Source organism: Oncorhynchus mykiss, chromosome Y, assembly GCF_013265735.2.
Source record: "Oncorhynchus mykiss isolate Arlee chromosome Y, USDA_OmykA_1.1, whole genome shotgun sequence".
NCBI classification, from domain to species: domain Eukaryota; kingdom Metazoa; phylum Chordata; class Actinopteri; order Salmoniformes; family Salmonidae; genus Oncorhynchus; species Oncorhynchus mykiss.
Genome location: NC_048593.1, coordinates 35,524,296 through 35,539,709, shown reverse-complemented (window position 1 = coordinate 35,539,709; position 15,414 = coordinate 35,524,296). Strand labels below are relative to the sequence as shown.

General features: G+C 43.1%; 1 protein-coding gene across 1 annotated transcript; it reads right to left on the bottom strand.

Annotated features, from left to right (window-relative positions):
- Positions 1–3,406: 3,406 nt before the first annotated feature.
- On the bottom strand, positions 3,407–11,539 carry arsib (arylsulfatase family, member Ib). Its single transcript, XM_021591555.2, has 2 exons — positions 10,899–11,539; positions 3,407–7,130 (listed from the first exon to the last, which is right to left on the bottom strand). The coding sequence occupies exons 1-2, from the start codon at positions 11,204–11,206 to the stop codon at positions 5,717–5,719; spliced, it is 1,722 nt and encodes a 573-aa protein (XP_021447230.1). The 5' UTR covers positions 11,207–11,539; the 3' UTR covers positions 3,407–5,716.
- Between the last annotated feature and the right edge of the window lie 3,875 nt (positions 11,540–15,414).

Genomic DNA, 15,414 nt, shown 5'->3' with positions numbered 1-15,414 from the left:
TTTGCAGTGTTGTGGGAAATCTGAAGAGGGAGAGCAGAGTCTAAGACTATGGTGTGTTGGGGAATACATTATTTGCAGTGTTGAGGGAAATCTGAAGAGGGAGAGCAGAGTCTCAGACTATGGTGTGTTGGGGAATACATTATTTGCAGTGTTGTGGGAAATCTGAAGAGGGAGAGCAGAGTCTCAGACTATGGTGTGTTGGGGAATACATTATTTACAGTGTTGAGGGAAATCTGAAGAGGGAGAGCAGAGTCTCAGACTATGGTGTGTTGGGAATACATTATTTACAGTGTTGAGGGAAATCTGAAGAGGGAGAGCAGAGTCTCAGACTATGGTGTGCTGGGGAATACATTATTTGCAGTGTTGAGGGAAATCTGAAGAGGGAGAGCAGAGTCTCAGACTATGGTGTGTTGAGGAATACATTATTTACAGTGTTGAGGGAAATCTGAAGAGGGAGAGCAGAGTCTCAGACTATGGTGTGTTGAGGAATACATTATTTACAGTGTTGAGGGAAATCTGAAGAGGGAGAGCAGAGTCTCAGACTATGGTGTGTTGGGGAATACATTATTTACAGAGTTGAGGGAAATCTGAAGAGGGAGAGCAGAGTCTCAGACTACGGTGTGTTGGGGAATACATTATTTGCAGTGTTGAGGGAAATCTGAAGAGGGAGAGCAGAGTCTCAGACTATGGTGTGTTGAGGAATACATTATTTACAGTGTTGAGGGAAATCTGAAGAGGGAGAGCAGAGTCTCAGACTATGGTGTGTTGGGGAATACATTATTTACAGTGTTGAGGGAAATCTGAAGAGGGAGAGCAGAGTCTCAGACTATGGTGTGTTGGGGAATACATTATTTGCAGTGTTGAGGGAAATCTGAAGAGGGAGAGCAGAGTCTCAGACTATGGTGTGTTGGGGAATACATTATTTGCAGTGTTGAGGGAAATCTGAAGAGGAAGAGCAGAGTCTCAGACTATGGTGTGTTGGGGAATACATTATTTACAGTGTTGAGGGAAATCTGAAGAGGGAGAGCAGAGTCTCAGACTATGGTGTGTTGGGGAATACATTATTTACAGAGTTGAGGGAAATCTGAAGAGGGAGAGCAGAGTCTCAGACTATGGTGTGTTGGGAATACATTATTTGCAGTGTTGAGGGAAATCTGAAGAGGGAGAGCAGAGTCTCAGACTATGGTGTGTTGAGGAATACATTATTTACAGTGTTGAGGGAAATCTGAAGAGGGAGAGCAGAGTCTCAGACTATGGTGTGTTGGGGAATACATTATTTACAGTGTTGAGGGAAATCTGAAGAGGGAGAGCAGAGTCTCAGACTATGGTGTGTTGGGGAATACATTATTTGCAGTGTTGAGGGAAATCTGAAGAGGGAGAGCAGAGTCTCAGACTATGGTGTGTTGGGGAATACATTATTTACAGTGTTGAGGGAAATCTGAAGAGGGAGAGCAGAGTCTCAGACTATGGTGTGTTGGGGAATACATTATTTACAGTGTTGAGGGAAATCTGAAGAGGGAGAGCAGAGTCTCAGACTACGGTGTGTTGGGGAATACATTATTTGCAGTGTTGAGGGAAATCTGAAGAGGGAGAGCAGAGTCTCAGACTATGGTGTGTTGGGGAATACATTATTTGCAGTGTTGAGGGAAATCTGAAGAGGGAGAGCAGAGTCTCAGACTATGGTGTGTTGAGGAATACATTATTTGCAGTGTTGAGGGAAATCTGAAGAGGGAGAGCAGAGTCTCAGACTATGGTGTGTTGGGGAATACATTATTTGCAGTGTTGAGGGAAATCTGAAGAGGGAGAGCAGAGTCTCAGACTATGGTGTGTTGGGGAATACATTATTTGCAGTGTTGAGGGAAATCTGAAGAGGGAGAGCAGAGTCTCAGACTATGGTGTGTTGAGGAATACATTATTTGCAGTGTTGAGGGAAATCTGAAGAGGGAGAGCAGCGTCTAAGACTATGGTGTGTTGGGGAATACATTATTTACAGTGTTGAGGGAAATCTGAAGAGGGAGAGCAGAGTCTCAGACTATGGTGTGTTGGAGAATACATTATGTGCAGTGTTGAGGGAAATCTGAAGAGGGAGAGCAGAGTCTAAGACCATGGTGTGTTGGGGAATACATTATTTACAGTGTTGAGGGAAATCTGAAGAGGGAGAGCAGAGTCTCAGACTATGGTGTGTTGGGGAATACATTATTTACAGTGTTGAGGGAAATCTGAAGAGGGAGAGCAGAGTCTCAGACTATGGTGTGTTGAGGAATACATTATTTACAGTGTGTAGAGGGAAATCTGAAGAGGGAGAGCAGAGTCTCAGACTATGGTGTGTTGGGGAATACATTATTTACAGTGTTGTGGGAAATCTGAAGAGGGAGAGCAGAGTCTCAGACTATGGTGTGTTGGGGAATACATTATTTACAGTGTTGAGGGAAATCTGAAGAGGGAGAGCAGAGTCTAAGACTATGGTGTGTTGAGGAATACATTATTTACAGTGTTGAGGGAAATCTGAAGAGGGAGAGCAGAGTCTCAGACTATGGTGTGCTGGGGAATACATTATTTACAGTGTTGAGGGAAATCTGAAGAGGGAGATTAGAGTCTCAGACTATGGTGTGTTGGGGAATACATTATTTGCAGTGTTGAGGGAAATCTGAAGAGGGAGAGCAGAGTCTCAGTCTATGGTGTGTTGGGGAATACATTATTTGCAGTGTTGAGGGAAATCTGAAGAGGGAGAGCAGAGTCTCAGACTATGGTGTGTTGGGGAATACATTATTTGCAGTGTTGAGGGAAATCTGAAGAGGGAGAGCAGAGTCTCAGACTATGGTGTGTTGGGGAATACATTATTTGCAGTGTTGAGGGAAATCTGAAGAGGGAGAGCAGAGTCTCAGACTATGGTGTGTTGGGGAATACATTATTTGCAGTGTTGAGGGAAATCTGAAGAGGGAGAGCAGAGTCTCAGACTATGGTGTGCTGGGGAATACATTATTTACAGTGTTGAGGGAAATCTGAAGAGGGAGAGCAGAGTCTAAGACTATGGTGTGTTGGGGAATACATTATTTACAGTGTTGAGGGAAATCTGAAGAGGGAGAGCAGAGTCTCAGACTATGGTGTGTTGAGGAATACATTATTTACAGTGTTGAGGGAAATCTGAAGAGGGAGAGCAGAGTCTCAGACTATGGTGTGTTGGGGAATACATTATTTACAGTGTTGAGGGAAATCTGAAGAGGGAGAGCAGAGTCTCAGACTATGGCGTGTTGGGGAATACATTATTTACAGTGTGTAGAGGGAGTAGGCTGAATCAACTAGATCCAGCCATGGGACCATTTTGTTCTTGAGTGAAGGGTCAGGGGGTTGGAACATAATTACAAATCATTTTTAGACTGCAAATTGACTACAATCGGCCCAAACAGATTTAATATTTGACTAAAACATTTACATTTCAAACCTTGCTTTTACATTTGTATACAATCACATATATCTTCTCTATTATGCGTTGCAATACTTTGGAACAGATTTCCATAATGAAAACCACTTCGAGTTGATTGTCTGATGTTTTCACAGTATTTTATGTCCAACAGTAAAAGAAAATGTAAAAAGATAGATAACAAAATTCTAAATATATATATATATATATATATATATTGGCTCAGAATACTTGGGGTGCCAAATAAAACCACATGCGGGACAAATTCGGCCCGTGGGCCACCAGTTGGGGAACCCTAGAGTAGACCCTAGCTGTGTTTAGGAAGGCCAGACAGACCTTTGTTTTTAAATTCCCTGCTGAGGCCTGATTACATTCTTGGTAGATTTCTGAATCAATCATTTACTACAGAGTTGAATGGTTTCGGTTGGAGAAAATCCACTATCAGCACGGCCCCTTTACAACCTTCTACAGACTTTTGTGACATGACGAGAGCAGTCTTAAGATAATAACTTCAAGACATATAATTTCACTAACACTCTTCCTTTCAGTTTCCATTAGGTTGTGCACAGTTGCCTACCAAAGTAGGATGACATACCTTCATATCCACCAATGGTCTGTCTGTCTGTTGTCAAGATGAGGGTGTCACAAAGAAGTAAAAAGGTGAGGATGTCTGTGGTTATCACAAAGACATATAGAGGAATATGATGTTAGTTTCTGTGGTTATTACAAAGACATATAGAGGAATATGATGTTAGTTTCTGTGGTTATCACAAAGACATTTAGAGGAATATGATGTTGGTTTCTGTGGTTATCACAAAGACATATAGAGGAATATGATGTTAGTTTCTGTGGTTATCACAAAGACATTTAGAGGAATATGATGTTGGTTTCTGTGGTTATCACAAAGACATTTAGAGGAATATGATGTTGGTTTCTGTGGTTATCACAAAGACATATAGAGGAATATGATGTTAGTTTCTGTGGTTATCACAAAGACATTTAGAGGAATATGATGTTGGTTTCTGTGGTTATCACAAAGACATATAGAGGAATATGATGTTAGTTTCTGTGGTTATCACAAAGACATTTAGAGGAATATGATGTTAGTTTCTGTGGTTATCACAAAGACATTTAGAGGAATATGATGTTGGTTTCTGTGGTTATCACAAAGACATTTAGAGGAATATGATGTTGGTTTCTGTGGTTATCACAAAGACATTTAGAGGAATATGATGTTGGTTTCTGTGGTTATCACAAAGACATATAGAGGAATATGATGTTAGTTTCTGTGGTTATCACAAAGACATATAGAGGAATATGATGTTAGTTTCTGTGGTTATCACAAAGACATATAGAGGAATATGATGTTAGTTTCTGTGGTTATCACAAAGACATTTAGAGGAATATGATGTTGGTTTCTGTGGTTATCACAAAGACATATAGAGGAATATGATGTTAGTTTCTGTGGTTATCACAAAGACATATAGAGGAATATGATGTTAGTTTCTGTGGTTATCACAAAGACATTTAGAGGAATATGGTATTACCCACTGGGCACAGACGTCAGTTCAACATCTAGCTTTGATTTATACTTGGTTGAGTTGTCAACTAATGTGAATTCAACAACAAATGTCACCGTGTCATTGGGTTTAGGTTAAAGGTTGGGTGTAAAAAAGACCAAATGAAATTATGCTGATGATTTATTGTGAATCCAATGAGTTTTCTACGTTGAATCAACATCATCACATCGGTTTTTGGGGGGTTGAAATGACGTGGAAACAACATTGCCTCAACCAGTTTTTTCCCAGTGGGTAGTTTCTTTGGTTTTCACAAAGAAGTAAAGAATCTGACGTTACTTTCTGTGGTTATCAACAACAACAAAAAATAAGTTGTTTCATTTCTTAGACATTCTCAAAAACATTCCCATAACCGGTCAGTTAATTAGTAGTCCATTAACCCACAGTTGAGTAGGTCAAAGTATACATGCAGCATGTTCAATTCACTTAGCTACACACTACGTATAGATGTAGTGGAACATTTAACAAATACCATAGAACACAATAGTCTTACATCCCAAAACATCTAAAGGCACAGACAAAGAGATGCACAATAGTAAATATCATGTTCCCTTTTCACAAGCACACACAGGTGTGAAAACGGATATTGCTGGCTCAGAATATTGTTGCAGTGTTAAATGTTTAGGCAGGATTGGGGAGTCACGGAATACATGTAGAAAGTTACCTACCCAACCCTGATAAAGGCTACATGTGACTGAGTGTCATTCACTTTCCCAGCTCATATTCTATTGGACATTATCCTTGTATTCAGTTTCTTGAAAAAGGATCTCAGTTTACCCAGCTTGCATTTCTTCTTCCTTTTATTCCTCCCCTTTTTGTAGACCCCGTTCCATTTCTGCTCGTCTTCGTCCCCCCCGACCCAGGGTACCCAGGCTCCCCCGTTGCGGTCTGGGTTGGCCCGGGGGTCGTCAGTTGGGAACCGGACCGGGACGGCAGTGCGGTTGTAGTAGGCCAGACGTGCTAACAGCTGTTTGACCACATCAGGCCTCTGCAGCGCCAGGTCACTGCGTTCATAGGGGTCTCCTGTGATGTTAAAGAGCCACACAGACTTCCCTGTTCCTCCAGTGTTCCGCTCCAGGGTCCACCAGCTGCCGGGGAAGTTGGCCAGTACCTGTGGTGGGACCCAGTCTCCATGGCCCGGGTCCCCTGTTAGCAGCTTCCAGTCCCCCACCCGGATGGCAGCCTGGACTGTGGTGTCCCACAAATGCTGGGCCTCCTGCCCAGAACCAGATGGGGGCAGGCCAGTGCGCCGATGGAGCGGGTCAATGTTATGGAGTATCTCCAGGCGTGGAGACTCTTTGCCTTCACTAATGGTTGGCCACACATTGTAGCCATCCAGACCCTCAGTCAGTGACACATTACCCCCAGCCAGACCCACCAGGGTTGGATACCAGTCAGTGATGTGCATGAGGGCCTTGGAGACTCTCCGCTTGTTACGCAGCAGTGGGCTGTGTACGAAGCCCACCCCACGGACACCTCCCTCCCAGTAGGTCCCCTTACGTCCCCGTAGGGGCCAGTTACTCCCCCCAGTGAACGGCTGGGCACCGTTGTCAGTGGAGAAGATGAGCACACTGTTGCGATAGTAGCCGTACTTGCGCAGAGCGTAGGTGACATTGCGTACAGCCTCGTCTACGATGGACACCAAGGCTGCGTACTTCCTTCTGGCTACGTTCCCCATCCCGCGGTAGGGGTAGATGTAGGCCTTGGGTGACTGAAGGGGCGTGTGGACAGCCTGGAGGGAGAGGAACATGAAGAGGGGCTGGCGGGACGGGTCGTGAGTGGACAGGATCTTGCGTACCCTCTGCGTGTAGAGGTGGGTGGAGAACTTGCCTCCACGGCCCCAGGCCACGGTCTCCCCCTCGTGGAGGTCGTAGCCACACAGGCCTGGTCCGTCACAGGAACCATACGTGTAGTAGTCCACACTGCCCGTCAGAGAGCCAAAGTAGCTGTGGAAGCCTCTGCGTGTGGGCAGACACTCCTTCCTGTAGAAGCCAAGATGCCATTTGCCCACCATGTGAGTAGCGTACCCTGCTTCCTGCAGTCGCTGTGGGAGTGTGGTCATGTCCAGTGGGAGGCAGTTGGGCTGTCGAGGCCGGATGATGGAATGCTGAAGGCCTGTGTGGATCTGGTATCTGTGTAAAGAGAAATAATATCCAATAACAAATCTTAATCATCCTCATTGATTATGTACAAAACACGTTCAGCTGGAACTGATTCCAAAATATAGTCATGATGCTTAGAACAGCCTTACTGAAGATACTCTGTCATTACAGATAAGTAGTTTATGCTCTACCAACCATTTAATTACAGTGTGGTTGACAAACACTTGTTTTACAGCCTGACTACAGCTTTCAAGCCATAAAAGGCAACTAATGAAGTCAATTAGTCTTTAAGGAACCACTCATGTAAACATAAGCGTTTGTTTTCTGCCAGGAGTCTGCTTAAATGGAAGGAGAAGGGTATTACTGGCATACTGTGCGAGGATACACTCTGAAAAAAAGGAGTTCAACATTTTTATTTGGCTGTTCCTATATGATAACCTCTGTGGAAAGGGTTCTGCATGGAACCCAAAAGAGTTCTACCTGGAACCAAAAGGGTTCTACCTGGAACCAAAATAGTTCTACCTGGAACCAAAAGGGTTCTACCTTGAACCAAAAATTATTCTTCAAAGGGTTCTCCTCTGGGTACAGTCAAAAAATCCTTTTAGGTTCTAGATAGCACCTTTTTTTCTAAGAGTGTTACGGGTGAGAAAAGGAATGTTGCAGAAATATGAAGAACAAATATAGCCCCCTACTGAACTATAATAAACACTACGATGTCTGTACTGATGCCACTAACAGAAATATCAAAACAATCTACATAAAAAAATATTGCATTTTTCATAAACCTTGAACATTTCCCTATGTTTAGTAGCGTGTAGTACTTCAGTTACATTATACAACGTTAAAAGACTTGTACCTTGTCCCTGTATAACTGTTGACTGGCCGCCCAGGTTATTTGCATGGTCTGATATTTGGGTGGTCTGCACTGCAGACATTCTTCCATGCAGACACACTCCACTTCCTTCAGGCAAGCCCCTTCCCATATACGACCCACACTGAGTCAATGAGCCCCTTCCTCCCATGACCCACACTGAGTCTGAATGATCCCCTTCCTCCTGCGATCCACACTGAGTCTGAATGATCCCCTTCCTCCCATGACCCACACTGAGTCTGAATCATCCCCTTCCTCCTGCGATCCACACTGAGTCTGAATGATCCCCTTCCTCTCACAACCCAAATTGAGAATGAATGAGCGCCTTCCTGCACGACCCACACTGGGTCTGAATGAGCCCCTTCCTCCTTCGACCCACACTGAGTCTGAATCATCCCCTTCCTACCCAACCCACACTGGATCTGAATGAGCCCCTTCCTCCTACGACCCACACTGGGTCTGAATGAGCCCTTTCTTCCAACGACCAACACTGAGTCTGAATGAGCCCCTTCCTCTTACTACCCACACTGGTTCTGAATGAGCCCCTTCCTCCTACGACCCACACTGGGTCTGAATGAGCCCCTTCTTCCAACGACCAACACTGAGTCTGAATGAGCCCCTTGGATGGCTATTACGCTATTATACTCTTTCAGTAAGATCGTGTGTCATGTCCTCACTCCTCAGCCTAAAAAACAAGTGTGTTGCTCTTGTCTGTTCATCAACTCCTCTTGCTCTTGTTCATTACCTGGGTGTTGCCGGGGAGACAACAGCTAATTACACTCTCCTTTCAAAAGTTCTGAAGATCCAGATCTAGGTTGAACTGTTCCCCTAGTGACAGGCTTCCAACCGACCCCATAACACACACACACACACACACACACAAACACACACTGTTTGCTGGCGCTCATATGGTTGTTATCTTCCTACACTGGTGCTCATATGGTTGTTATCTTCCTACACTGGTGCTCATATGGTTGTTATCTTCCTACACTGGTGCTCATATGGTTGTTATCTTCCTACACTGGTGCTCATATGGTTGTTATCTTCCTACACTGGTGCTCATATGGTTGTTATCTTCCTACACTGGTGCTCATATGGTTGTTATCTTCCTACACTGGTGCTCATATGGTTGTTATCTTCCTACGCTGGTGCTCATATGGTTGTTATCTTCCTACACTGGTGCTCATATGGTTGTTATCTTCCTACACTGGCGCTCATATGGTTGTTATCTTCCTACACTGGTGCTCATATGGTTGTTATCTTCCTACACTGGTGCTCATATGGTTGTTATCTTCCTACACTGGTGCTCATATGGTTGTTATCTTCCTACACTGGTGCTCATATGGTTGTTATCTTCCTACACTGGCGCTCATATGGTTGTTATCTTCCTACACTGGTGCTCATATGGTTGTTATCTTCCTACACTGGTGCTCATATGGTTGTTATCTTCCTACACTGGTGCTCATATGGTTGTTATCTTCCTACACTGGTGCTCATATGGTTGTTATCTTCCTACACTGGTGCTCATATGGTTGTTATCTTCCTACACTGGTGCTCATATGGTTGTTATCTTCCTACACTGGTGCTCATATGGTTGTTATCTTCCTACACTGGTGCTCATATGGTTGTTATCTTCCTACACTGACGCTCATATGGTTGTTATCTTCCTACACTGGTGCTCATATGGTTGTTATCTTCCTACACTGGTGCTCATATGGTTGTTATCTTCCTACACTGGTGCTCATATGGTTGTTATCTTCCTACGCTAGTGCTCATATGGTTGTTATCTTCCTACACTGGTGCTGATATGGTTGTTATCTTCCTACACTGGTGCTCATATGGTTGTTATCTTCCTACACTGGTGCTCATATGGTTGTTATCTTCCTACACTGGTGCTCATATGGTTGTGTTTATCTGGTCTCTGCTTGCTAGAGCAGATGAAGCAGCCCTCAACCGTTGTTTCACAATACTGGCCTCTCACCCTGCAGCTCTCCACAGTCCATCTCAACAACAGATGTTTCTGCTCATGTACCTGGGGTAGAATGTGAGTTAACTACAGCATTTATCTTCCCCAACAATTTACAGCTATTTCCTGGTAAAGTACACCAAGTGCATGACTATGTGGAATATGTACGTATCCCTCACCTCTATTGTATATGTATTCAAACCGGCTTTCTGAGACTTACAGGACAGCCAGGGTTTACCCTGTTTCCCATGGGAAAACAAAACTACTTTGTTTAGACTTCCTGACAATTCTCATTGACTTATGAATGATATTCAGACTAACTCATCTGTCATGACTGACTATAGCTGCCAACAGAAGAACTTCCAGTAAATGCTGCTGTTGTTCTGTGTTGCACTGGATGAAGATCGCTATGGACAGCTCATTAGTGCAGAACGTTTACATAGCAACGGTTGTTTCCAGCGCTGGGGGAGACATTTATAAGCACTCTACGTGAGTAAGGGCATTGTGCTGTTCTGACTCTGAGGCCCTATGGGGAACACCAGTTGGCTAATAATGGAATGCATTTTAACATGCGCATATTTATCTCTAAACGCACCCTGCATCTTGATCGTGATGTGATGCATCACAACTTTATGTAGTTTATCAATACATAGGTGTATAATTAGGAAACTACATTGTACTTCCTCACCTGGATGTACACCGTAATTACAGATAAAAATGTAGCCTTCATGAAACAATAAGTGTAATGTTGTAACGTTGTGATCAAGAGAATCTTAATTCTGCAGAATCTCTTATCCAGAGCGACGATGTTTAAGTGACTTGCTCAAGTGCATATGGACAGATTGTCTTGGACAAGTCGGCTTTAGGAAGTGCTCAAAAATTGAAGCCAGATGCTGACGCAAACTGAGGTTATGCTAGGTTATTTTTACGTCGGCCACGTTAGGTGTAGGTTTATGTTTACCTGCCCGTGATCAGCTGACTGCGTGACGGAGTGCAGATAGGTTGAACGTAATAATTCTCCAGCTTCACCCCTTCGGAGGCCAGTTTGTCTAGAGTTGGAGTACGAATGTCCGGGTTGTGGTAACCTATGTCATTGAAGCCTTGGTCATCCGTCAGTATGAATATGATGTGTGGTGGTTGTTTGGGCTCAAACGTAATAGAGGGATCGTTTTGAGTGTGCTCCTCCACTTTATTCGGCTTGATCCATTCCATGGATAGGTAGCCAAAACTTAGCAAACTGACCATTGAGAGGCTGGTAGCTGCGTGCATTTTTACAACTTTAGATTGTAATTAGACATTAGTGTCATTACGGTCCTCGCACTATAGTACTCCTCGCACTCTGTATCACACACATTCTTGAAATTAAACGAATACACACGCGCGTAACGTATCCGAGGATGCAGAGTGGAAACAGATGAAACCTTGTTATCGCCACAGATTCTCATTCGTCATGACCGTCCAGCGCTTACAATGTCCAAGCTTCTGTTCTGTAATCTTGCGCTCTAAACTTTGAACGCTACTCCTGCACATTAGAACGTTACAATTAGCCTGTCTATACATTTTCCACCGATCCTCCTTCTCAGTGGTTGCTGTTACTCCGCCTGCGTCTCAGCACAGAATTTGAAACAAGACCCTTCATAGACCCATCCCTCAGCCTCTGGTACAATGCAAGCCCCGTGCTCCTCATCTCAAGGAAAGTTGGCTCCATTGCATTGAAAAAAGAGCATCCCATTTATTTTACTATGCAAAAAATGTATTCAAGGGACCATGCAAAGACCGTACATCTAAAATCTCAGATTATAGGTAGAAAAACTTTATTATCAAAGTCGACCTACAACAATTAGGCCTATGTTGTTCAAGTATGCCAATACTATTAACCCTTATACATTTCAAAGGTTGTAAGACCTTATACCCCTTGCAGACCATAACCTTTAGTGTACTCATAGAATGATTATTCTGAGTTATCCTATATTTAATGGCATGATTATAACTATAGTATCAAAGTTCGAATGGGAGTAGCTATGTACAGTAGGCTTCAGTCAACCTACAATTAGGTCTCTGGTGTGGCTACTGCTACATTCTAAAGGTTGCAAGATCACGGACCATACCCCTTAGAGAGCAGAGTCATGAAACAATGGACCCCTCATAATCATTCTATGTGTACAGTAATCTAGCAATACCTGATATATCCCATTATAGAAGTCATGCCTTAGGATAGGGTGTGGCTTGACAGAGAAGGTAGACATAAGGTTGATTAAGCATCAGATTTACCTGTCTGCTTCAGAGGAACCTGCACTCTTCATACTTGTGTGTTCACATGGAACGTTTCACCCTGTCAAATCAAAAACACACCCTAACAAGCTCTTCCCTCTATACCCCTGGGCACAACATTAACAGTACAGTGCAACTACAGTGTACCAAAGGTTTATTCTCTCCACGCACAGCAATTTATACTTTTGCTGTTTCACTGCTATACCACCACCAAAAAGTGGTCTTAGCACAATGTTTTGTATCCGTGTCAAAAATCCACCAATGTTGCCTGACTAAAATCTATGCCTGCAACGGTTTACTTGATTAACGCCTGTTTGCCAAGACTAGAAGAACCTCGTTACAAGCCACAGAGCAGAGGAAGGTGCAGCTGGATATTTCTGGTGCACCTGGGCATTGGGAGACGGACAGTGCAGGTTGTTATACAACTTTGTACCATTCCACCACTGAACATTGCTTTTCTCTCTCCAGTCCACTGGAGAGGGAAGTGCTTCAATCTCAGTTCATAAGAGCTGCCTTTCATTGTTCCGTTACTGAGGTTATTGAAACTTTCTGCTTGCCTTCTGTCCTTGAAAGTCCTACCCTCCCACACTACATTGGAAATAGGTATTTATAAAGAGACGGCTTTAATAACTTCAAAACTGTACATCTTTGTGAAGGGGGAAATTCCAACAAAACAGAGAGTACGAGAGTTAACTTTATTCATTTTCTATTGAATTGATGGATTCATTGTCCTCTGTGGTGTTGAGGGTGTATCAGGCCACAGAATATGGACAGTAGATGCATGTGCAAACTTCCTCAATGGAGAGCTGCTTTGAGAGGGGGTGTATTAGTAATGCTTGCAGTAAGCTAGCAGGGTGTTAGTCTTTAGTAGACTGCAATAATACCAAACCATTCCTAGGATTTGTTCTGGCGTTAAATAAGGTTTCCACGGAACCTTGCGTCTACACTGATTGAAACAGGTTTAATGACAGAAGTTCCTCTGTAAACCCATGTAAGATTGTCTTTGCAGGGGGAAAAGATTTTCTTCCTTTCTCCTCTCTCCCAACCATTGGCGCAAAATAACAGCCAACAGGAGAGTTGTCAATGGGCATTAATTTCCCCTTTACTAGAGTAGGTGGCAGGTAGCCTAGTGATTAAGAGTGTTGAGCCAGTAATTGAAAGGCAGATGGTTTGAATCCTTGAGCTGACTAGGTGAAAAATCTTTTGATTTGCTCCTGTAAGTTACTCTGGATAAGAGCATCTGCTAAATTACAAAAATGTAGAGTTAGCTTTTCGCAAGTCTAATTCAATGGAATAGTCACTGTAGTCATTGTCTGGTGTTGACGGGATGAAAGGTGGGTCTTCCAGAGCTGCCGGTCACAATCTCCTGCTACTCCAGTCTGGTGTCGCTCCTAAACTGTTCCACATACGTGACTTCTGACCTGTCCCTTCTGCTGGACCTATGAGGTAGTAATGGGTATGAAATAATGATAAGAACGCAAAAATAAGTCAAAAGGTCTTTGAAATCCAATATATGTCTTAGTGAATGGCTATCAATTATAATTCATGTTTGAACATGTTCCTACTTTTAGTAAATATGTTATTAAAGTGGTCAGGCCAGAGGAAGGGTTAGAGGTGGAGGGCAACAGGCAAACATGTCATGTCCCATCACAAGACTATGCTCATGTGGTTAGCAATCACATATCTTATGCTTAAACGACTCACTAGAAGTCACACATCTGTTCCAGCATATCTGACAGTTTTGTCATGATATTCATACAGGAAGTAAAATAGCCAGTATGATATTAGTGGCGCATTGACAATAATATCCAGGGGGCAACTTTCACAAAAATTGCATTAATTAAATAAAAATAAAAAATAAACGAGGCAATAGTGTGCGTTAGGACCATGCGAACGCCTCCCGAACGGTCAGGGTTGGCTGTTAGAAGTGTTATCCGACTGGATCAAAAATTGCTACATTTCGAAAATTGCGCCCCTGATAATATCGATACTACTCCCATCCCAGTGAGCACAATACGTCTTTTCAACGTCTTGTGCTCATTGGGATGAACCATGGTTTGAACAGGAAGAGTCTGTTGTTTGGTTGGGGTGATTTAGGCATATCCATTCTCTACCAGAGTGAGGTATGACATCAGATTAGAAAATGTGTACTGTGTGACGAGTTGTTCTTGTTGGTTCCCTCAGCACAAACTGAATGGATTTCTGTGTGGGTTTCTTGTTAATGCAGCACAATTATTTAATATTATACTGATAAATAACACAGGATACTTTGTACTGTAACATTATCGTCTCAGTTTCAGTTTTTGAAACTGTCATTTTCAGTCATGTGTTCAGGCTTGTGCCCATTTTATTTCATTTAACTAGGCAAGTCAATAAAGAACAAAATCTTATTTACAATGACAGCCTACCGGGGAACAGTGGGTTAACTGTTCAGGGGCAGAACGACAGATTTTTACCTTGTCAACTCAGGAATTAGATCCAGCAATTTTACGGTTTCTGGCCCAACGCTCTAACCACTAGGCTACCTGCAGCCCGTTTTGAAATGTCCCCTCTCCTACTTTAACTGACATCCAACATAATACCATTTTGGTAGAATAATCTGTTTCAGATATTGTCCTATATTCCTTTGCACAGCCTTTTGTTGTTTAATTTCTGGGAGAGTTACAGGGTGTTTGACGCCATCGTGTGGTATGTTGATGAATTGAAAACCAATAAATACATTTATGACGGCACAGTCCTACGTTACTCTGCCACGATCCACGTTCAAAACAACTGGTAACTCGGAAATCTCTTCCGATTTTGGTGCGTTCAAAACAACTGGGAACTCGGAAAAAACGAGCACCGAATGGGAAAATCGATGTGAACGATCATCCAACTCGGGAACTTGGGCCTCTTTCCGACCTAAAGATCACTAACGTCATGATTTGACCTCGTATTTTTCAGAGTTCCCAGTTGTTTTGTACGCGGCATGAGTTTACAAACGATGGTTTGAGACCCACAAATCAAAAGGATTGTATCTATTTGGTGGGTCATAAAAATGCCAAAAGGTTTTACGGGGCGGATCACAAACCTACGTTTAGTTTGTTATACACATTTCAGAGGGGATCACACCCTTGTATTGTGTACTGTGTAATGTATTGCTGATAATTGTGTAAGAATTTGACACTCAAATGCAATGGTTCTAAATCCCCAGGACACATGTCACT

Excerpts from the sequence above, each read along its gene's own strand:
- arsib (XM_021591555.2), bottom strand. The coding sequence starts at position 11,206 with ATGCACGCAGCTACCAGCCTCTCAATGGTCAGTTTGCTAAGTTTTGGC. Across the intron at positions 7,131-10,898 it reads AGTCAGCTGATCACGGGCAG|ATACCAGATCCACACAGGCC; the intron begins GTAAACATAAAC and ends CTCTTTACACAG.